Raw genomic sequence first — 24,149 nt, 5'->3', positions numbered from 1 at the left:
CTTAGGCTCTGCCCCAGTCAGCCCTGCTATTGAAGGCTATTGACCTCCTGAGATCCCTCACTGTTGGGCAGTCTACCATTCTGAATGCCATCCAGGGTGTTGAGAGGCATTTGCATACCTGAAGAACATTAATTCTGGCCAGGCAGCCCAACAGAGAGCATTTCAGGCTCTGACCTCAGCACTGATGGCAGCCATTGTCCCTGTGTCCAGCCTCCCCCCTCCAACCTCCTCCACCCAGACCCAATCCCCTGTACCTCAGCCTATCCCAAGCACACCATCAGACCAGCATGCACACACATCAACACACAAGAGTGGCTCAGGCAAACATAAGCACCACACATCCCACAGGCACTCACACAAGCAACATACCCATGAACACATACCAACATCTACTTTCTCCACTGTGTCCCCCTCCTCCACGTCTCCCTCCTCCTTCCCAGTCTTGTCTCCACTCACACCTGCATGCACTACATCCTCATCCACTACATCCATCACCAGCACGCCCATCACCACACACTGCTCACGTGCAATCACCACCCCACTACCATTCACACATCCCCAGTGTCCTCTCCCAGTGTGTCTGTGAGCCCTCCTCCCAAAGTACACAAACGCAGGCACACACCCACCCAACAGCCACCCACCTCACAACAGCCTCCAGCCCATGCACCTTCACCCAAATTCAGCAGACTTACACCTCCTACAACCACTACCTCTTCCTCCACTCCCAAACCCCCTCCATCTACCCATCCCAGTGTGTCTAAAAAACTTTTCCTGGCTAAATTGACCTCTTCTATGGAGCCTCCCCCCCTGTCCTTTCCCTAGGGCCAGGCTTTCCAGGTCCCAGCCCAGCACCTCAGCCACGACATCCCCAGGCACAGTGGTGCCAGCAACTGCGGGGTCATGGAGTGCACCAACCATTAGTGCTGCCAGTGTGCCACGTAACGAGGGCAAGGACATTCCGCCACCTGCCAAGGTGAAAAAGGTGCCCACGTCCCAGAGGGAGAACCCGAAACCACCAGCCACCACGGGGTCAGCGAAAACGAAAGAGGATAGTGGCAAGACAACTGCGCCACCATCAAAGGTGGGGAAGGGCCAAAAACAGAAGGGCAGGTCAGGAGAGGGCATGGTGGCACCGACTGAGGGACCAGTGTCACACCTTCTGTCCACGTCCACACCAACCTGTACAGTGGCGAACATCGCCACCTGCACGCAACCTGCACTGCCACCTGCACCCCCTTCGGCACGTCTACAGCCGCTGCGACAGTCCCCAGCCTTTTCCCTGGTGGGCAGCCGCCCGAGGCTGCAGGAGGTATCCTGCTTTCTCCCTCAGCAGGTGCTGACACATGCACAGCGGCCAGCCCCGCCTCCACACACCCCACCGCAAGCACCGCCACCACAGACACCGCCGCCAGCACCGCCACCACAGACCCCGCCGCAAGCACCGCCACCACAGACCCCACTGCAAGCACTGCCACCACAGAGACCGCTACAAGCCCGCCAGCGGCCCCACGACATCCTCGGGCAGTGGCACCATAGCTGACATGCCTACCATCCCCAGTGGTCAGTCATCCGAGGCTGGAAGAGAGTTCCAGGACCCTGGGCAGCTTCCATGAAGCATTACTGTCATCACTGTTGGCACCTGCAGGTGGAAGGCGAAGCCGCAGCAGTGTGGGGTATGTCGCTGCCTCCATGGCGTATCATGCTACCTGTACCTTGCCAATGTTGTGCCACGCACACCCAGGTGAGTGAATTGTACCGGCCACACTGCACGTGGAGCACACTGGGCACCAGGCCCCCTCCAGAACCAGTGGAGAGATACATCCACTACCTCAGTCCTAGGCAGGATGAAGCACTCTGGGCACCAGACCCCCTCCAGAACCAGTGGAGTATCACATCCACTACCTCAGTCCTTGGCAGGATGAAGCACTCTGGGCACCAGGCCCCCTCCAGAACCAGTGGAGACTGTTATCCACTTGAGAGACTGTGGCTTTGCACTCCCCAGGATAAAGCAGTGGGCAAACCACCCACTGGAGTGACTTGAGAGACTGTGGCTTTGCACTCCCCAGGATAAAGCAGTGGGCAAACCACCCACTGGAGAGACTTAAGAGACTGTGGCGTTGCACTCCCCAGGATAAAGCAGTGGGCAACCCACCCACTGGAGAGACTTGAGAGACTGTGGCTTTGCACTCCCCAGAATAAAGCAGTGGGTAAACCACCCACTGGAGTGACTTGAGAGACTGTGGCTTTGCACTCCCCAGGATAAAGCAGTGGGCAAACCACCCACTAGAAAGACTTGAGAGACTGTGGCTTTGCACTCCCCAGGATTCAGCAATGGGTATGGAGCCCACGCGTGCAGCAGTGGCGTCGTGCGTTCATCTGGCTGAGGTGCCCTCCCCTTGAGGGGCCTGTTTCATTTCGATCTAATGCCCCTGCAGTGTTCTCTCTGTTTCCATTCATGGTATCATGTGTGGGCTTTGCCCATGCATTTTGGGCCCAGTGGTCCACGGACAATGATTGGTGCACTATCTGGACTTGTGTAGTTGGTGTTCATAATTGTATATACTGGATTTTGAATTTTGATAATGATATTTCACATGATTACATTCGTTCAACTCATTTCCTTTTGTCCTTGCGTTCTTCCAGGGGGTGAGGGGAGTGTATATGTAATGTTGCTGCATGTATTGTGTGTATGGTGTTGTGGGTGAGGGTGGGGTGGGGGTGTTGTGTGTGTGTGTCACTCTCTTTTTCCACCCCCCTCCCCTGTGTTGTAGGTGCAGTACTCACCGTGGTCGTCGCTGCCGTCTTTGGTGTTCCTGATAGAAGAGAAGGAAGACCAGCATCAGCAGTATCTGCAATTCGGGCTCCATGGCGTCCTGGTTCCTCGTGGGGTGTGAAGAGGTGAGTGGTTTCCCTTCTGTTTACTGTTTCCGCCGTGTTTTTGCTCACGTTGGTTCTGCCACGGAAAAGGTGGCGGATAGGCCTCTTGTGATAGGGTGGGCGGTACATTGTATTCCGCCTGTCTGTTGGCGGTTACTGCTGTGGTGTTTGTTTGTACCGCCGTGGCGATCGGATTGTTAAAGTGGCTATCTATGTTGGCGGTTTCCGCCATGGTCATGATTCCATTTTTTTTCCTGCCGGCCTGTTTGCGGTATTACCACAAGGAAAGCCACTTTATCACTGCATTAGCGTAAAAAAAAAAAAGCTGTGGCTCCTAAATATGCCCCTAAGTATATTAGCCAATATGATGTTGTTTTTTTGCACTGAGTCAGTACACCTCCTTATGACACAGCCTGAGATAGCATGAAAGCCATCAAATGTATGGAAGGCCTGGTATATTTTTTCAGGCATACACACTATACTTCAGAAAAACAATCAACAAGTGTTAGGGATAGTCACCACATGTAGTTGGTACCAAGCATCAAAGGTCAGAGTTAACCACTAGATCCAAGGGAGGGCTGAAAATGTTAGAGACAACCACACTATGGCGGTCATTCTGACCGCGGCGGGCGGCGATCGCCGCCCGCCATGCGGTTACCGCCGAATGACCGCCCCGCGGTCAAAAGACCGCGGCGGCCATTCCAACTTTCCCGCTGGGCCGGCGGGTGACCGCCAAAAGGCCGCCCGCCGGCCCAGCGGGAAAGCCCCTGCAACGAGGAAGCCGGCTCCGAATGGAGCCGGCGGAGTTGCAGGGGTGCGACGGGTGCAGTGGCACCCGTCGCGATTTTCACTGTCTGCTAAGCAGACAGTGAAAATCTGTATGGGTCCCTGTGAGTGGGCCCCTGCACTGCCCATGCCAGTGGCATGGGCAGTGCAGAGGCCCCCAGGGGCCCCACGACACCCGTTCCCGCCATCCTGGTTCTGGCGGTGAAGACCGCCAGAAACAGGCTGGAGGGAAGGGGGTCGGAATCCCCGTGGCGGCGCTGCAAGCAGCGCCGCCATGGAGGATTCCCTTGGCCAGGGGAAAACCAGCGGGAAACCGCCGGTTCCCCTTTTCTGACCGCGGCTTTACCGCCGCGGTCAGAATAGCCCAGGAAGCACCGCCAGCCTGTTGGCGGTGCTTCCGAAGCCCTCTGCAATGACCCCCTATGTCATTGATCTGCCTTCATGCAAGAAATGGACACCGGATGGCCACAGGTGCACAGGTGGCCATTGCATGCCAGAGATGCTCATCATTTGCTAGAAATCACCACAATGTGAGAAAAAGCTATACCAAATGGCTATGATGTCCAACCTCTTGAGGAATTGTACATACTTACACACTCCAATACACACATGTATACATGTTCAAATGCACATGCCCACACACACACACATATTCACAGACACTTGTTCGCAGAGCAGAACCAATTCCATCATCACCCCCTAGGTTCCTCACTTGCCCAACCTATGGTTAACTGGGTTTTTAGAAGCTTGTAACCAATTTAAAGCTATGCAACTTGTTCACCCTGATCTGACACTGACTGGTGTTGGAACAAGTGACAGTGGAGACAACAAATTAAGGCAGAGGCATAGAGTTGCACTTCTTAGAACATGCCTAGGAGGCAGATATCTACAGCTCTCCTTTGCCTGTGCCTAGGGCTGTTGCAGGCTCCAGAAATAGGGATGAAAGGGGAAGATAGAGAAGTGAGGATGCCAGTCATATGGTAGACTTACAAGGAGAATGGAGTAGTTTGTTATAGTGTGACAGTACAGGTGAAATCTGACAGCCTGTCAGTACAGGAAAGGATGGGTATTACCACAATGACTCAATAGGTAACCACAGCTACACCTGATTCCTCTCATCAAGCTACCTCAACCAAAAAGAGGTAAAGGTATTGCTTGGGGGCAAGAGAGGGGAACCGCTGAATTGACATCAGTCCATCTACTCTGCCTCTTAGAAGTTATTTCAGCTCGCTGTCACCTTGTCCCATTCTGCTTCCTACCGGATAATAAGTGTTCAAAGCAATAATTAAGTAGCTTGGGCTGGACTCTCACTACTACTGACAAGGTTTGCTGCTCTGACTGCACTTATTATACTCACCCATAAGAGTGGTGAGTCTACCAATATCAAAGTAGAGAAGCCAAGTTCACATTGAGCCTTTTGCCCATTTTAAGCATATTTTAGAAAGACACAGTATTAAAAGTAGCATAACGAAACTTAGCTTAACAAGCTTCCAAAGGTGTCTTTATTGGACCACCATTTTAGAGATGACAACCCTGCCCATTTCCAATAGTGGCAATCTGGTCCAGAATGGGAAAGAGCTGCAAATCAATGTTATCATCTTGCTGACGTTATTCTTCAATGTGTAGATCTCCCCATGGTACACCTGGATCACCAAATATTTAATGGTATCAAATTCTCATTGAAAGTCTTCTTTTGGCAGAGCCACTCCGCAGACCTCCATCAGTGGTGTTAAGGGAAACAAACAGGATTCCCAATTAATGCAAACGCCTTATACTTGCCAAAGTCTTCAAATTCCACCATTACCTCCAGGAGCACTCCCAGTTCTGGTACTCAAGTATAACAGCGCATCATATGTATACAGGGATAGGACCTGTGGGAGCCCCTATGACATGAACCTCCACTGCAGCGCTTGTTCCCTTATCAAGCACACCTGTGGTTCCATTGCTAAGGCAAAGAATATGGGGAGAGAGGCAGCCATGTCCTGTGCCCCTACCAGTCAGAAGAAGGTCCAAGTGTACTCCCTCAATGCGTACCCGGGCAGCATGTGTTGTACATAGAAGTGTCACCCACTTTAGAAAGGTTGTTTCGATACACATCGTCCTCATTGCTGCAATGAGGTACGGCCATCCCAGTCTATCGAATGCCTTTTCAGTGTCTAAGGATTCGACCCTGCTATATACTGTTGTGTGCTTCACCCAGTCCATGATGTGGAACAGCTGGCACAGGTTAAGCAATGTATTACATCCTGGTATAAATCCGTTCTGGCTCGGGTGCACCAATGTATCAACAACCATGACCAGGCAATTAACAAGTACTTTACCAAGCACTTTATAATCCAAATTTAATAGGGATGGTGTGATAAGATGTCACACTCAGGGGGTCCTGCCCGGGTTACGGAACCACCATGATTAAGGCTTCCCTCATGGAGCTTGGAAGGGTTTCATCGGTTGATGGCGCCTCATGTACCTCCTACAATTTAGGGGACAACTGGGCCTGGAAGGCAGCATAAAACTCAATCGGGAAATCGTCTGTTACTGGTACCTTCCCCGGCATGATCTGCGCACTCGCCTTGTTTATTTCCCTCAAGTTTGAGGGACTTTCATGGTTTTACCTCTGTAAACAATTATGTATGGGGTCCCTATTTTCTCTAAATATGCCATAGCAGCTTCCTGTGGCACTCTCATAGTGACTGTGTATAACTCCCTGTAATATCCCTCAAATACCTTATTTATCTCCTGTTGGGAGTTTACCACATGCCCTGATCTGCCACGGATGGCAGTTATAGGGATATTGGGAGATTTCGCTTTCAGTAGCTAGGCTTGAAGGCTGCCGGCCTTATCTCCCATTTCGCGTTGGCACTGGAGGTAAGTTTTGTAGTCTAAGTTGAAAATCTATGCAGGAGAGCCCAATAGTCTTTTCTCAAATCTGCTAGTGTCGCTCAGCTTCCCGGGTGTGTCACACACTCACTTTCAAATTTTTTAATGTAGTCCTCCATGCCAAGTTCTTCTGCAGTCAAGACCCTGCAAACCCCATAAACATTTTCATGCACATCCCCCTCAGGACAACCTTCAATGCATCCCACTCAATCAGTGCATCTGATATTGATCCCTCATTTTCCTTGAAGTACTGTTCTATCGTCTCACCTGTCTGCGTGCAGAACTCCACATCATTCAGAGCAGTCATTGGCAGGTACAGTGTTGGGATCTTCTGTCTGGGCCTACCCAATGCAAGCGAAACCAACAGTAGGTTGTGGTCCGAGAGGATGCACCACAACTATTCCGCCCTTGTGAATCTAGGAACCTGAGTGAGGGAGGTATGCACCATATCTACTTGTGACTGTAATGCATGCACTCATGAGTAATGTGAGTACTCCCTGTCATCAGGATGTAACAGCGTCCATGCATCCCCCAGTTGCATGTTGTGTGCCCAAGTACATAGCCTGTGGAAAACAGCACAGGATTATGAAGTCGGATTCGGGGCTGTATATCTATCTTTCACTAGGGCCAGGATGCCATTGATGTCTCCACACCACATGACGGATGCTAAAGGGTCATTCGGGAGTGCAGATTTTGGGATGTGAAAAAAGTGGCCGAACCCACATTCAGGGCATACACTTTCACTAATTCCAGTGGCTCCCAAACTAGTAGTCCCCCACCACTACATAACGACCCTCTGGGTCAATTCTAGTTTGTGACAGCATGTATGGGACACCCACAGATATCCACACCAGAACACCCCAGGCAATCTAAAAATAAATTGTGCCAAAGAACCCCACCCTGCCAGCATTTGCGCAGTTTGGAAAGTGTACCTGAGGTTCTTTTAAGTATGTTTAAACCCTGTGACTCTTTACATATGTTACCATGCCTCTAAGAGATGTGTTTGCATCCTTTGTGGCACGTTTAATGCCTGCTCAAAGCAGGGTTGAAAGGGGGCACACCATTGTTTACAAATGCCCCCTATGTACTCTTCAGGGTTAGCGCCAATGTTTTTCCGCTAACCCTAAATAGTACATCAATAGCATCAGAAATTCTAACGCTATTGCTTCCTACCCTCCGCCATGGTGCTCTGTATTTCAAATACAGCGCACACATGGAGGCAGGAGGGGGCGCGAGTGGCAGCAAAAAAAGTGGTGCTACATGTAATGCAGCGTCACTTTTCATAATACTGGCCCCAAGTGTCCACCTCACCTCACCATCTTGGTGTCCCAAATCACAGTTCCCTGGTCTGGGACACCAATTCATCTGGTATCATTCACACACCATTAGGAAAAAAAAGGATACAGTGACACAGGCATTACTACAGCAGATCTGCTGTCATCTGAGTATTCTGGCGGCCACCCAGCAAGACCTCTGGTATTTCATCAGGGAAGGATCCATATGGTGAAGGTGACGCATCGGCATCAAGGTTCACAGATCTGGGCCAGGTGACCCCAAGCATTCCAGCATGACCACCAGCTGTGCCCTCCCTCATGCTGCCTGCTCCTTGGATGTCTGGCTCAGAATCTGAGGGCTCCTCTTTGTCTTAAAGCCCTTTGTCTGCCTCAGTGTATTCTGACGTTGGTTTCTCTCCCCTGGCCTCCAGCCAATCCCAGGCCTCCTGTGATGATAGAAAGAGGAACATCTTGTCCTCTTCAATAACCTTCAGCTTCACAGTAAATTGTAATGCATACTTGAGCCCATTATGCTGGAGCCTTTGTTTCACAGAGTAGTAGGTTGCCCTCTGTCCCTGTATATCTGCTGTATAGTCAGGGAAAATCCTTACTGTATATGATTCCCCACCTGCCATGGGCCTTTTGCTCTGGCAAGTTGCAGCATGTTGTGGCTTTCCTGGAAGTTGATCAATTGTGCCACCAACGGTCGTGGGGGTGCTCCGGGTGGAAAGGGTCTGGCAGGCAATTGTTGAGCTTGTTCAACAGAAAAGTCTTACACCCCATTACTGTGTGTGCCAGCCATTGCTCCATATACAGGTCCATACTTGGGCCTTCAATCCTCTCTGGAAGACCTACCACCCTGATATTATTGCAACAAGAGTGGCTTTCCTCATCACCTTCTTTGCGTTGCAGCAGATCTACCTCTTGATGCAAGGACATGATCTGTGGCTTCAACATGGTCAAGTTGAGTTGCGGTTCTGCTATGGTGGTCTCATAAGTGGCCATTTTTTATTTCAATTTCTTGTGCTTCTTTCATAGAATACACATGAATACCCATACCAAGAGCCACTGCCAGCTCCTTCTGAGTATACTGTTGCAAGGGCACAACGCAAGTGGAAATGTTGCCTGATGTTGACTTAAGATTTCTGAAAATAGTCCACCACTTTGTGGATCTATCTTACTGGGGGGGTGCAAAATTTGCATAATTTGTTTTTGTGTAATTATACAACATGTTGCAAAGTTATGCAAAATATGTGAAATGCAAATCTGTCATTTTGCGGTATATTTTAGTGTGAAATGCATCCTCAAGTCACTTATCACCACTAGGATACATTTAAACAAAGCACCGTGAACAGCAGCTGCTTGTGCTATGTTGTTTGCAAGAGTTTGTAAATGATGCATTTCTTGGTAAAAAAAAAATCACAAATGGTGCAAAATTACACACAGTGGCGTAATGGCACAATTGTGGGAATTTTGTGTAACAAGCATAATGTGAAAGTCTCCAAATTATGCAAATTACTTCAGTTTAATGGAAATTTCACCCAGGCCTGTCTATCTTCAGTGCTAATGGATGTGAAGGAAGGTCCAACCTGCACAAATGACAAGGTGTGCTTTCCATGCCTGTTCTTGAAAAGCTGGGCTACAAACTTTAAATTAGGCAGCCCATCCCTCACTTGGATATCAGAGACAGTGTGTCTGATCCTCCAGTTACACATTACTCAGTCCAGGAGATTTGCAAATACCTCCTATGTTGTGGAAGCAATCTAAATGGGCTAACAATATTAACAAGACACTGGGTGAAAAATGTCTCTATCATGGTTCAATGAACAGGAACTAGAACAGGCTTCTGCAACTAGCATCTCATGAGCTACTGGAAGCTCTCCAGCTAAACTATAAGTAGCTCTCTTCTGTGCAGCCCAACCTGCTAAATTAGAAGCTTTTGCTTTGTTGAATTAACATGCATATACCAAAACTGAATATGTATATTCAGGATGAAAATGTGTTTTTCAGACGTTATTTGGCAAAACATTGCTGAATTTGCAACATAAGCTGCTTTTTGAGTAATAAAATATGTGGCATTGGCAAGACGTTTTACAAATGTTTTTATATTGGTTCCAAAGGCATTGTGCTATGGCTGTTATATATCACCCATGGACAGATATTCCAGTTTGGCAGAGCCTTTTTTCACATTACTACTGATGCACAGGATCACTGGTAGTAATCTTGCATATGGTAGGCACTAATATAATCTTGTCTGATGTTGTCACTATTACAGCACTTATAAAACTAGTAGCCATCACAGACTTTCATTGACCATAAGTAGCTCTTATTACATGAAAAGGCTGAAGGCCTATGCACTACAGTGATAGATAGAAGACAAGAGGCCTTAGGTTTACTTTCTTATCTTCAAAACACTATTTCTAATTGGTTATTGAGGAAAAACTAGCTTTGCACTTAGTAAAATTAGTGGTGACTAATGTATATTTTTTGTGATTTTAAAGGGAGTGATGGAGAGTTTCCTTGGAACCGCCATGACAGGTTCTATATTCTGTTTGCTTGCTGGGCAACCTCTAATTATCTTGAGCAGCACAGGACCCATTCTAATATTCGAAAAATTACTTTTTGACTTCAGCAAGTAAGTTTCTACTCTTTATAGTGCTGTGTTTATAAAGAAAATGTATAATTATAAAAGCCTTTTGATAATCCATTAATACTAAATTGAGCTGATATTGTTTTTTTCCTTTTTTTTAAAAATGTTGTTTATCACCTTCCTGGAACACGCACCCCCATTCGTGGGTTAGTACGAAACACAATCCAATTGTGAATTTTATCCATTTGATGATTACTTTGTGTATTATCGATATTACAAGGCACTGGTGACAACTAAGGATATACCATGGACATCTACAGCTATTGCTGTGCGGGGATCATTCTGCAGGATATCCCTATTGGAAACAAACCAACACTTTGATCAAGCTCATTATATATACGTGTTGTGACCTAAACACTTGTAGCTATCACCATATTCGGCAAGAGGACCTGTAATTTTGTGTTACATCTTGTTTAGCTAAAATCTTGTTTTTTCGGGCATCATTTTACAAACTCAGCAGTATTACATTTCCACATGACTTGTAAAGAAGAAGCTCTCCGTATCAGTTTTTAACCAGTATATCGCTTCAACCTCAGGCCTTTGTTCACCCTACATTAATCGAACAATACTGTTAGGAAAACTTACAACAACGGTTTAAGATCTTTCGTCAAACATGCAGAGACGTAGAAATACAATTGCTAGTCAGTCTGGTGTTTAATGGGCATCTTTGAAAATACATTAGAAAAAACTGAAACTTTCTGATCTGTTGACAGGTAGTCAAGGACAGAAATTATCTAATTAAACAACAAATAAGAGCCCATTCTACTGAAATGTGAGTGTTTGCAATTGTAGTAAGGTTGGAAGCACCATGCCATATTCTAGCTGCAGTAACGTTCAATGGAAAACACTACAGTAGTAGCCTACATGGTTCCTAAGGCATATTTGAGTTAGATGTCCCTCAGAGCTGAATTGCCAAGACTTCAGGAATCAAGGAAGAGGAACTCAATGTATGTGTGTGTGTGTATGTATAAATATATGTTACCTACTGGTGATTGCCAATAGGTGATTATAGTTAGAACCATGTTTCCATTGAAAAAGCTGTTTGATGAATCTTCCCGAAAGTTTCCAAAAAAAGTGTGCCAGTGATTCTTTTTGCACAACTGCTCTACAGTAACTATAACTTGTGCCCCGCCATGCACAGTTTTCTCACCAATAATTTCACTGCAAATGTTGCAGTGATATTATCAACAATGCTATAATAGATGTCATGAGTGATGTAATATTTGGGGCAATCAACAGTGCATGGTGAGGGTGCGAGTTATAGTTACCTTAGGGCAAGAGTTTTAGATATTTGAGATAACTATAACTGGTGAATTTCAGTATTTTATAGAGTTTAAAACGTTATGTTGTTACTGAACATTTCCCCTAACTATAAGATGTGTGCAGTGAGGGGCTGGCCACAATGCCTGGCCTGCAGCCAGGCCCTGTGTGCAATCTCTCTAAAGGCAGCCAACCCCACATTGTGCAGGCCTTTGGTCTTGCACAGCGGGGGTTGCCCACAGGGCTTGTCCTGCGGCCGGGTCCTTTGTCCAACTCCCTACATGCAGCCAGCCACACGCTACACACAGCCTTCAGCTATGCCCTGCAATGCAGTGTGTACAGTGTGGGGTTGCCTTCGAAGGTAGCCAAACCCCACTGCACATGGCCTTTGACTGCGCACATTGGGGGTTTGGCCACGGGCCTGATCCTGGAGACCCGTTCTCCCAGGGCCTTTCGTTTACGGAGGGGAGCACACAGCCCCCCTCCCCATACCTATTATGGACCTGGTGACCTCATTCCCCGGCCATGTATATTTTAAATTGGAGGGTGGATACGTGGCCCCCTCACCGAGCCTCACTAGGCCCTCTGGACCCCATCCCCCATGTTCTTATTTATTTTAAAGGGGAGGGGGGTGCTTAGTTCCCTATCCCTGAGCATTAGTAGGCTCTGTGGACCCCATTCCCCATGAGAATTTTTTTTATCAAGTAGTGGGTAGTGCCGCATAGCAGCCTCCCAAGCCTTATTAGGCCCTAGGGAACTCATCCCTCAGGGCCTTATTTTTATTAAGTGGGAGACACGACACATGGCCCCCTGCCAAACCTTATTACACCTGGGAACCCCATCCCCTTGGCGCACTACTTAAAATAAAGAGGAGAGGGCGTGCTGCCCCCTCACCAAGTCTGATTAAGGCCCATCCCCAGGGCCTTATTATTATTTTAAAGGGGAAGGGGGCCACATGGCCCTCCACGCCAAGTCTTATTAGGCCCTGGGGACCCCAACCCCCAGGGTCTTTTTTTATTAAGGGGGGTAGATGGCCCTTTTTTGGGTTTAGCTTTCGAGACCTGTTGTATATAGTTTGTGCATTCTTCTTTGTGAGCCTACAGCCCGCCCACTGCTTTTCATTTTGTTGTTTCAGAGTCCTCTAAAAATCCTTGCTTGCTTGTGATCAATCCTTTCTCTTTGTCTCGCATTTTTGTCTTTCGTTTCCTCCCACAGAACAGGGATCAAGTACTGTATCTGTATGCTTTGATTGTTTATCTGTTTGTTTGTGGGACTATTTTTTATTTATTTCCTGCTCCTGTTACACTGTGGCTACAGCTTTGGCGCCTGTATTTTGTGGCATCTTCACAGCCACCCCCTCCTTCCCCTGTTGTTGTAATCCTTCCTGTACCTCCTGCTCCATTGCATGTTTTTTTTGGTAGGCGCAGGGACACTAAGGGGCAGTTTTAAGAGCCCCTAGAGCCTACTTGCGCCAGATTAGTGTCATTTTTTTACGCTAATGTGGCCCAACAAGGCCAAATTCACTGTGCCAAATTTACAAAGTGGCACAATGCATGCATTGTGCCACTTTGTAACCCTTTGTGCTAGATTATGCCTGCACCAGGCATAATGTATGCAAATGGGTGTTCCCCAGTTAGGTGGGTTGCAAAAACATGGCACATAGAAATCTAAGAGATTTCTCTGCATTATTTTTTTCAGCACTTTTAACATCTGTCAATGGGCTTTGCAGGATTGAAATTGATCCTGCAAAGCTCCAAACTAGCATCAAACATTTTGACGCTAGTCCCCTAACTACCACCATGGTGCCCCGTATCTTAGATATGGTGCACAGATGGTGGTGTTTTGGGGGCACTAAGGAGCGCAAGAAAAGTGGAGCTACACTGGGTTCAGCACCACTTTTCTTCAATCTGGCCCTAAGTGATTTACCCAGAATCACATGATGTTGTGCCAACGCCGAGACTTGAACCGGGCTCCCCAGCTGGGTGCGTGTATGGTACTAACAGTGGCTCCTCAGTGGGCCAAAAGGGTGTATTAATGCTGTGCATGCAGCAAGTACAGAGAGAGACATGCAAAGGCATGGTATCAACTGCTGTGAGAATAGTGTGCAGACGGTGCAGATACAAAGCTGGGGCAGCTCACCAGAGAGGCTCCTCCTCCTGCTGCCACCATGTTCCAGGTGCAGGTAAGCAGGACCTCAGGAACTCAGTGTGGCTTCTCGAGCCAGTGTCATGGTACAAAGCTTCTCCAGTCATTGGGGGTAACATCAGGCAAGTAACAATCAGTCTCTTGCGTTTGCAATACGTATCCTCCGGCAGTGTGGGTTGCTTGTGGCTCAGTTAGCGTGTCTTGATCCCATAGGGAAACGCCAACCCTGTGTAAATAAAGTGAGGTTCTTCACTTGGTTTTAAGTTTATTGTTGAGAGAGTTTTCTTTGTGGAATTTGCCACAGGTTAGTGCTGGGTTTGTTGATGGGAGTTACGAGGCAATCTAGCAGGAATCCTAGTGCTTGTGAAAATTTAGGTATGTATGTGTAGTGATGATCAAATCTGTCATGGTTCAAGAAAGAGCCTTTTTTTGTGAGAGCTCTGTTTCAGATGCTCTGTTACATGGCAATGTAATATTTAATTTTAAGGTCACATAAACATAACAAACGGCACACTAATCAGGGGTGGTTAAAATCCCCCACCTCTCCCCTGCATCCACTTCTTTTAGGGTTGAGCCTGCGAGCTCATGAGTTTGCAACACTATTGTATTCAGGAAAGGACTTGCAGCCCAACTATTGATTACTATTTGTGAGTTCCAGTCAGTCTTCTTCGCTGCCTCTCAGCTGACCAGTGCAGCCCAAACAACTGTTCAGTTTGCCTTGCTAGATCAGGGGCCAGCACAAACTATTCAAACTTAATCAGTGCATGTCCCTGACTCCTGACGTGACTGCAGTACTATTTCTCCTATCCCCCACAACTCTCCTTTTTCCCCTCACTTGATTTCCCAGCTGTTGTTCTAAGCTGATTGCTGTATGTTCTTTTAAGAGGGCGTGTTGGAAAATCAGGATGTGCACTGCACATAAATATCAGTCGAAATATGCGTGAATTGGGATGAAAATAAGTGGCCCTCTCAATCACCAACAACCAGCCCTTACGTTCAATAACCCCTCCCAATTGCCAAAGGCAATAGCTCACCCATGAGTGAGAACTATTGGCTTTGTCAATGTTTGGTTTAATCAAAGGGGAGGGAGACCCCGTGGCTCACTTCCCCAAACCATATTAGGCTCTGGAGACCCCATCATCCAGGGCCACTGCTTAAAATGAAGGGGAGTGGGACTGCACGGTCCCTCTTCCCAAGCCTTATTGGGCCATGTGGCCTCCTCCATGAGCCTCATTAGACCCTGGAGACCCCATCCCGCTAGGCCATTATTTTAATTAAAGCGTAAGTGGGGCACGTGGCCCCTCCCTACCGAAACCTTATTAGGCCCTGGGAACCCCATCCCCCAGGGCAACTAGTTATAACACAGGGGAGGGAGCCCATAGGCTACCCTCCCTGAGCCGTTATCGGCCCGAGGGGCTGCATCCCATGGGGCCCACTTTACTGAAAGGTGAGTGTCCTGGTGTCCACCCAGGGCATCCACCATATACTTGTTAGGAGACCACAGGGGAGCCCCAAGTGCCCCACATCCTCAGCCAGCTTCCCACATGCAGAGGGAGCTGGCATTGCCCCTAGTCAGAGGAAGCAGCTACCAATGCTGCTCCCTCTGGGTGGGGGCAATTTTCTGATCTGTTTTCCTGCCTGCAGAGGTACAGGCAGGGAAAGAGATCAAAAGTCTGCTCCCAGCCAGCAGGAGTATATTTAAAGCTTCTGCTGGCTGGGAGCAGACTTTGGGCCTGATTTTGAGCTTTTTGAATGGGATACCCATATGGGGTATTCCATCCTCCAAGATCTAAATCAGGCCATTTGTGTTTGCTCCTGCTTGGCAGGAGATTTAAAATAGCCCCCCCCCAAGTGGGAGCAAACACAGGTTTACCTGTCCATGCAGGGGAGGGCAGGGAAACTGCTATCTCCAGGGAGTAGACTCCCTGCGACACAGCTAATGAGTCAGCCTCAGGGGATAGGGCCATTAATAGCTCAGGGAGGTGGGCTGCATGGCCCCTTCCCATTTAAAAATATAGTGGTCCCAGGGAATCTGGTCTCCGGGGCTGAATATGGACTAGGGAGGGGGGCCACATGCCACATCCCTCAAAACAGACTTCAGGCCCTGGTGACAGAGTGACCAGGGGTGTGAGCAGCTCAGGGAGGGGGACCACATGTCCCCTCCCCTCAAAACATAATTTGAACCCTGGAGGATGGGGTCCCCAGGGCTGAAAATGGCCTGGAGACTGGAGCCACATGCCTCCCTCCCCCCAAAAGAGACATCAGACCCAAGGGCATGGGGTCCCTAGGGCCAAAATCAGCCTGGGGAGGAGAGCCATGCACAATCCCCAAAAATAAACACCTCATTCCCCCGGGCCCTGGTCCTCTTGGGTAGTTTTTAGTAAACAAGAGTAGGAGCCAACACTTGTTTTAATTTTGAGGATTTGAGTATCCTCCACAAACTTGCTGCACAATTTTTTTAAAAAAAACCTTTTTAGCCCTAGCAAGAGTCCCTCTGGGATCCCACCACCAGGCCAAGAGGAGCAGAGTAACTCTACCCTGCCCCCTTTTGTCTTTTCTTATACCATTTTTTAGGATGGCGGCCACCACTTCCTGTTTGAGGTGGTGGCAGCAAATCAAATCCCAGCAGGAGATCTGTCAGGATCCACAGAGGCTCCGTGTCCCTAGATACACAACTTTTTGGAGCATTAATTGCTCAAAAACTACTGCACAGATTCACACCAAATCACAAAAAACACTCTTTTTGAACCAAAATCTAGCTTTCTGAAAAATGTGTGTAAATCCATTCAGCGGTTTAGGTTGTATCTGTGTTTCATGGAAAAACAAATGGGGAAAAAGGCTGTTGGGACCCCCTCCGCCCTTTCTTTCCCGCTTGATGGATCACCCCAACACTATCCATGTGAAACTAGTCAAAAATTAGCACTTTTTTGGAAAGTTTCAAACATCATCAAAGGTATTAGCAATACAAAAATACATTTTCTATGGAAACGTGATCCTAACTTTAACTACCAAGTGGCGACCGCCATTGAGTATTTAATATATATATTCACTAAAGAAAACAAAAGGTTACAGGGATGTTATAGTTAGGAAATAAAATTAAAAAACGTTGAAATTAACCTACAAATCCAAAGGTTACAGGGACATTATAGGTAGATTCACATTTTAAACGTACAAAACCATAGAAATTCACCTATTATAGTTAGAGCTATCTCAAGTAGCTATAACCCACACCCTCACCATGCACAATGTTTTCATAAAAAATGTTACTGCAAATATTACATTGATATTACCAATGATGTTATCAAAGATGTCATGAGTGCCATAGTTTACGAGGTAATTAGCAGTGCACATCAGGGGTGCAGCCAACCCCCCTAATGACCCAATCACATGCTGAGCACAGCCTTTGGCCATGCGCAGCAGGAGTTGGTGGCAGCCTGTCTTTCTGGGTGTGAAATTAGGGCCTAGATTTATACTTTTTCATGCAAAACTGCGTTAGCACAGTTTTGTATGAAAAAGTATAGCTCCGGCTAGGGCCATTCCAAGATGCCAGCCTGGCACCATATTTATGGAATGGTGCTAGCAGGCGCTAAGGCCCGGTTAGCATCAAAATACATGACACTACCGGGTAGGAGAGGCCTAGGGAAAACTGGAGGTTGTGCGTGAAAGAATGGCGCTAGTCAAGGTAGAGTCAAAAAAGCTGACTCTTACCTGACTATCGTCATTTTTTTGACGCACACCCCCTATGGACATGACTCCTGTCTTACTGAAGACAGGAGTCATGCCCCCCAGCCCAAATGCCAAGCCCAGGGGACTTGTGTCCCCTGGGCACAGTGTCACGTAGGGGGGCCACGTTAGGTCCCCCTATGGCACTTTGAAAAAAAATTAAAAATATCTACCTGGACTTACCTGGGATGGGTCTCCCCATCCTTAGGAGTCCTCTAGGTGTCGGTGGGGGTGTCCCTGGGGGCAGGGAAGGGCACCTGTGGGCTGTTTCCATGGACTCTGACCATGGAAAAAGGCCCACAGGTCCCCTAATGCCTGCCCATGCCCAGGCATTAAATAATGGCGCTAAGCATGCTCCCATGCACATTACAAATGATAAGCCCCAGGGAGGTGGCAGTACCCGGGACAATACTAAGCCCAGGAGGGGGGCTCCCTGCACCCCACTCCTTATTTTTGTTTATGCCCCTGGTACCTGGACCACCCAGGGCCTTTAAAAAACAAGTGTGGGAGACCCCGTTTGATTTCCTTTTTCATTTTTATTTCAAATTTGTGATGATGTCGCAAATTCGCTGTGCATTTTTTTTTTTTTTAAAGTGCTCTTTTGCCTTGGTGGGGTCCCTCTGGGACCCAAACACCTGGGCTAAGGGGTCTGGCGTCCCTACTCTCACCCTTTTTCCTTTTTTTGTGGGACTCCGCTGAAGCCAAGTCCCAAGATGGCTGCTAATACTTCTTTGGTGAAGTGTTGGCAGCCAATCAGAGCTCTGCATTTCCCTGCACGAGCTCATTATGATTTGTGAAGTCTTCGCGAACGCAAATATACAAATTTGGCGTTCCTTTAGTTTCTCCTAAACCACTGAATGGATTTACACCAAACACAGCAAAGCACAATCTGCGTACTGATAGCTAGCTTTCTGCCAAATTTGGTGTAATTCCGTCCAGTAGTTTGGTCTGTAGTTGTGTTCAAAGGTCCTATTGGAATTAACATGGGAAATATAACTTTTTTGACCACCCCTTTTTCACAGCCTCCTCTTGATAGATCACCATGAAACTTTCTGTGCACAACAGAATCACTGGCACACTTTTATTGTAAAATTTCGCGAAGATTCGTCAAACAGTGGCAAAGATATAGGCATGTCAACCAGTGCTTTTTCTACTGAAACATGGTTGTAACTATCACTACCTACATCAATATATATATATATATATATATATATATATATATATAGAGAGAGAGAGAGAGAGAGATAGTTTGCTCAAGATAGAATGATCAGCTGATGGATTCTTTGAGAGTGGAATTGCCCTGACTTTCTTCAAAGACCAGGGTAATGCAACACTATTAAAAGACATATGAATTAGGAAGTAGGGTTTGGTAACAAAAGGCTCACCTGCTACATGCATGATCTGCACTGGACAGGGGTCCAGCAGTGAGAGAGATTTCATGACAAAACATTTTCCAAATTTTGCTTCTTAGAAACTGGGACAAATTCAAACAGACTTGAAAAAATGTTATCAGCACACAGATTGAACATGGAGCTATACTTAATAGAAATGTAGGAGAGAACTGTCATCAAAGTCTTACAAAGAGTGGTGTATAAGTCTGTGTTGAACATATAAAAGTTGTCCAAAAGTTCACACAGTGTAAGGGAAGGGGTGGTATTGGTAGAACTACATATGTGATGAGCAATCTCTTTGATGATGGAAAGGTTTCCTGAGTAGCAACAGCAGCTGTGGTGATTATAGAGGAAGAGAAGAGAGTGTGTATTTCTTTAATTCATCTTCATAGCATTTAAAGTATATTGTACTTTGCTTCTGCTTCCCCAGAGGAAAGTTCCCAAGCTATTTCTAAGGCTTTAGACACCCTTTTCAATTTACTAAGAGCCTTGCTGTTCCATTAGTCTGATGGCCTGTTATGGTGTGCAGTATATTTTTTCAAAGGGGCAATGGTATCCAGCAATGCAGTGATCCATTGATTGAATATAGTTTAGCTGCGTGTAGGAAACATGCATAGGAGGTCCACTAGATCCTGTGTCTGGTTGGTTGCTGTCATTTTAGAAAGCCTGTGTCTAGATTCTGTGCTTGTAGCTGATTTAATTCTCACTGCTGAGGTAGACAATGTAATGTAAAACATAATAGCTGCATGATTTGACAAAAGGATGGACTTGTATTTTGTGTGAGCTACAAGATTAGAAGTGGGAGAATAAGGTGAATAATGTGACCTGACTTACAAACAGAAAACATTACTGTTGATATGAGGCCTAAAATGGTTCAGGTCTCTGGTAGGTTGTGCCTGGATTGTGTTGCAGTTAAATGAGCCTGTTAGTGACAGCCCTAGGGTGGTCTTCCCCCAATCTTTTTGCCTCCTCCATATTTTTTTTTAACCTATTTTTTATTGGGCTCAGGGCTCTGTGCACTTTACTACTGCTATCCAATGCTAAAGTGCGCATGCTGATTCCATACAACATGGTAACATTGGCTTATCCCCAATTGGCATATTTAATTTACTTATTAGTCCCTAGTAAAGTGATGCTACATGTACCCTGGGCCTGTATATTAAATGCTACTAATTGGCCTGCAGCACTGATTTTGCCACCTACTTACAAAGCCCTTTAACCCTGTCTGAGGCCTGCCATTGCAGCCTGTGTGTGCAGTTTTAAACTGCCATATCGACCTGACAAAACAAACCTTTTGCCAGGCCTACACCTTCTTATTTTAATACAGATAAGACACCTCTAGGGTAAGCCCTAAACAGCCAACAGGGCAGGGTGCAATATATTTAAAAAGTAGGACATGTACTTGTAAGTTTTACATGTAAAACGCTTACATTCATTTTTAACTATTGCAAGGCCTACCTCTCCCATAGGATAACATTGGAGTTACATTTAAGAAGCTGTAACTTCCAATTACGAACAAGTAATTGTTAATATTTGGTGTATTTGTCATGAAAAATCATCTAAAGATGGATTTTAAATTACAAATTTTGAGATAGCCTCCTGCCCCTTGACCCTGTTCAGTACCTAGTGAACCTATGACCAGAAAGTGCAAACACACCAATAGATTTGTGCGGCTGGCCCTGATTTTGGCTAAATGCATGATTGACATGGCCTTGAAGTCTGTGATCGCCCCTGAGCTATCCACATGGAGTTTATACCTACTGAAATGATTGAAGGTTGAGATAACTGCAAGAGCAGAGCTGTGTGGGTGGGGAGAGGCGAGAAGACATATGACAAATGGGATGGATTAATTGAAAAACATGAGGCCAAATCAGACATTCGACCTCCAGGAGGGGAGAAGATTCCATGTAAGCAGAGACATTCGGTTTGACGGGGATCCATTGTGGTGAGGCAGTTGGCACATTCCCTTCTCCTGTCCCCCTCTCTTGACTGATTGTACCCGAAGAGTGGCCCTCCCCTCACGTAAAATAGATGCACTAACAGAAAGCACCCCTCCGTATAGTCTCATGTATGGATGGCCAGTGTTGTGGGACACAGCTGTACTTGATGATCCCCTGGAATCCCCTTGGCTCTAGGAAATACTAATGTATGTCATTGTCATGTCTCTTTTTCTTTTCTTTCTGTTCACCAGTTGATAGGCAAAATCATAAAAAATAATTCATTAAAAAAATTACATTTTTCAAAATGTCACTTTTAGAATGTTGCCATTTTCCTGCCTTAGTCATTTAATGCCTGTAGCCTGTGTGCAGTTGGCAGGTGAACTTTATATATTCATCCTAGACATTATGGTGATAACTCCCCCCAGAATCCTCTCTTGCTTAAATCGAGAAATGCAAAAAGAACAAGTGATGGATGGAATGCTGAACCATGTCAAGCATTCACCCCCAGTACAGAGATCTGGGCCTAAATCCATTGTTTTATTTTTACCCATGCCATTCCAGTTTGTACCCAGCCATATGCAAATCAATCTTGGCCCTGATCCCCATGGAAACAGCCCAGCCTGAACTGTCAGGCCATGTCCTCCCTGGACCAGAAATAGACATTCTGGGACCGGTTTCAGGGTATCACCCTCATCAGCCAGGCTAGCTTGAATCCAGTGGTGCAGTGAGCACGGGACCCATGTCTGGGAATACTCTTCCCACTTAGGGCCACAAAGGCAAAAAGAACAGATGATGGACAGAATGCTGAACAGGAGCTATTTATTTATATTTATTAAGCTCTATCGATTTGAAGGGCTGGATAAGGGCTGCTGATCTAATTGTAAATAAAACAGGACAAGCGATACCAGAAGACATTTGGGATAAGATACAAAATAAATGAAGGACTGATCCAATCACGTGTGTGTCTAAAAATAATAGCATGTATCCTCAGACAAGATTTATTACGACTTAGGGCCTGATTCATGGTTTGAAGGAAGGGTACTCCAGCCATAAAAGTGGTGGAGGATGTCCCACCGGCATGGACTACCGTTTTACAAATTTGGTGATACACTCCGGTCCAGCTCTCACCTTTCTACAATGAAAGGAACAGCTGTCAACAGAAAAAAAGAGATTACACTGTCCACCCTAAATAGGGAGGGCGATGTAATGTAATTTCTCCTACAGCTCCTATTCTGTCAGGCCATTGGATGAACACAGGAAGCTCTGTAAGTCCGTCCATCTCTCTCTCTGGCAGACCAAGAGTTTGATAGACAAGGTACTCCATTTTGTTTGCGATGCACTACCATGTCTTCCAAACTCTAATACACGTAAGGGGCATATTTAAGAGTCCCTAGCGCCACCTTAGTGCTGTCACACCAAAATTATTTTGAAGCTAAGACGGCGCTAAAGTTACTTTTTCCATGTGCCATATTTACAAAGTGGTGCAATACATGGATTGAGCCACTTTGTAAACCCTTGCCTCCACATTATGTCTGCATCAGGTATATTGTATGTGGGGGGGCTTTCAGCGCAAGAAGGCCCGCATAAATGGTGCAGTGAAATTTAAGAGATTTCACTGCGCCATTTTCTGCGTCATTTTTAACACCAGTTCAGAGCAGGCTTTAAAATGACGCTTCCCTAGAAAACGATGGGCCTCCTTGCACTTTGCTACAGTAGCATCAAAATGTTTGAGTCTAGTGTAGCAAAGCGCCACAGTAGCGTAAAAAATGTGACTTTATTGTGCTAACGACTGCAATTGTGCCCATTGTGCACCGTATTATAAATACGCGCAACCATGGTGCCATTAGGTGCCAGTAAGGGGGCACATCAGCTCTGATGCACTACCTTGTCTCAAATATGGGCCATACTTTTGTATGAGAAATGGCCACCATCTCTTGGACATTTATAGGCTAAAACAAAAGTACAATTGTCTCTACATTGCTTTAGGATTTCCATTGAGTTCTCGTTTTTTATTGTTCTTTCCAGAGGTAACGATATAGATTATATGGAGTTCCGCCTGTGGATTGGCCTACATTCAGCTCTCCAGTGCCTTATTCTGGTTGCTACTGATTCTAGTTTTATTATAAAATACATTACGCGCTTCACTGAAGAGGGCTTCTCCACCTTGATCAGCTTCATTTTCATCTACGATGCCATCAAGAAGATGATTGGAGCTTTTAAATACTACCCAATAAATTCAGACTTCAAGCCAGACTATGTAACAATGTACAAATGTGAATGTGTTGCTCCTGATTCAGGTGAGTACAAGCCTCGTATCTTTCATGATTGCAGCATTATTTATCCAAATTTGAAATAGTTTTAAAAAATACTGATTTTTTTTTTTACATTATTGGACACAGTAGAAGCGGGGCTAATGCAAGAAAAATGCCACATTAATACAGTATTTGCATGCGTTATATCATTCAGAATCACAGATTAACATGACAGTCATTACACAGTGCATGTTAGGAATAGCAACAGACTATCTAATAAACATGCCAAATATATGTGATATTTTGATGGAATTGAAATTGGAGTTGTGCACATTTGAGGAGTTCGAATGTAACATATATCATATGTAAATTAGTTTATTAATACTGTAAGAAAATATGTCTATGCGTAATAAAACAACATTTTTGATGTTGGAAATTGTGAATTAATGAGTTACTGCCTATATGAAGAGAAGACATTCAATAGTGAATATAGAAGAGTGTACCTTTATATTAACCTGTTTCTTTTAATTGGAGGTTGGCTTGAGTGTCGGGCCAAATATTAATGATAAGGATTAAAATTTGGTTAGGACAGATTGTCTGGCATTAGAAAGTAAACCTAACAAAGGCCTCTTTAAAGGACACATTTCAGATATAATTCAGAGTTGTTGAAAACCTGGTGTAGATGTCTGTAAACAACCCTATTCGATAAGAATATCGTCCCCCCCCAACCCCAACATCTGCAGCAGGTACTTTTAATCTGGGAAAAAAGTAGTGGATGTATTACTATTGGCATGAGTGTGCGGGTTTCAGGTGTAAGTGGTTATTGTCTTTGTATGTAGTATCCCAGATCTATGTAAGTGTAGATTAAGGAGTTTAATAGCTGTGTTCTTCCTTCAAGTGTTCTGCCTGGGAGAGGGTGGAATTGTCCCTGTGGCTTTTGAGGTACTCAGCTTTATTGTAAAATACTTTGGGGA

At 46.0% G+C, this 24,149-nt stretch overlaps 1 protein-coding gene across 2 annotated transcripts in view; it reads left to right on the top strand.

The window, feature by feature from the left end:
- Positions 1-24,149, top strand: part of SLC4A5 (solute carrier family 4 member 5) — a 706,789-nt gene that overhangs the window by 462,682 nt on the left and 219,958 nt on the right. For both annotated transcript variants that reach the window (XM_069214106.1, XM_069214105.1), the window contains 2 exons: positions 10,316-10,449; positions 22,949-23,220. In XM_069214106.1, coding sequence (XP_069070207.1) covers positions 10,316-10,449; positions 22,949-23,220 — 406 coding nt within the window. The remainder of the gene's footprint in view (positions 1-10,315; positions 10,450-22,948; positions 23,221-24,149) is intronic.

This window comes from Pleurodeles waltl, chromosome 11 (assembly GCF_031143425.1).
Source record: "Pleurodeles waltl isolate 20211129_DDA chromosome 11, aPleWal1.hap1.20221129, whole genome shotgun sequence".
Classification (NCBI taxonomy): domain Eukaryota; kingdom Metazoa; phylum Chordata; class Amphibia; order Caudata; family Salamandridae; genus Pleurodeles; species Pleurodeles waltl.
This window is presented reverse-complemented; position numbering and strand designations above follow the sequence as displayed.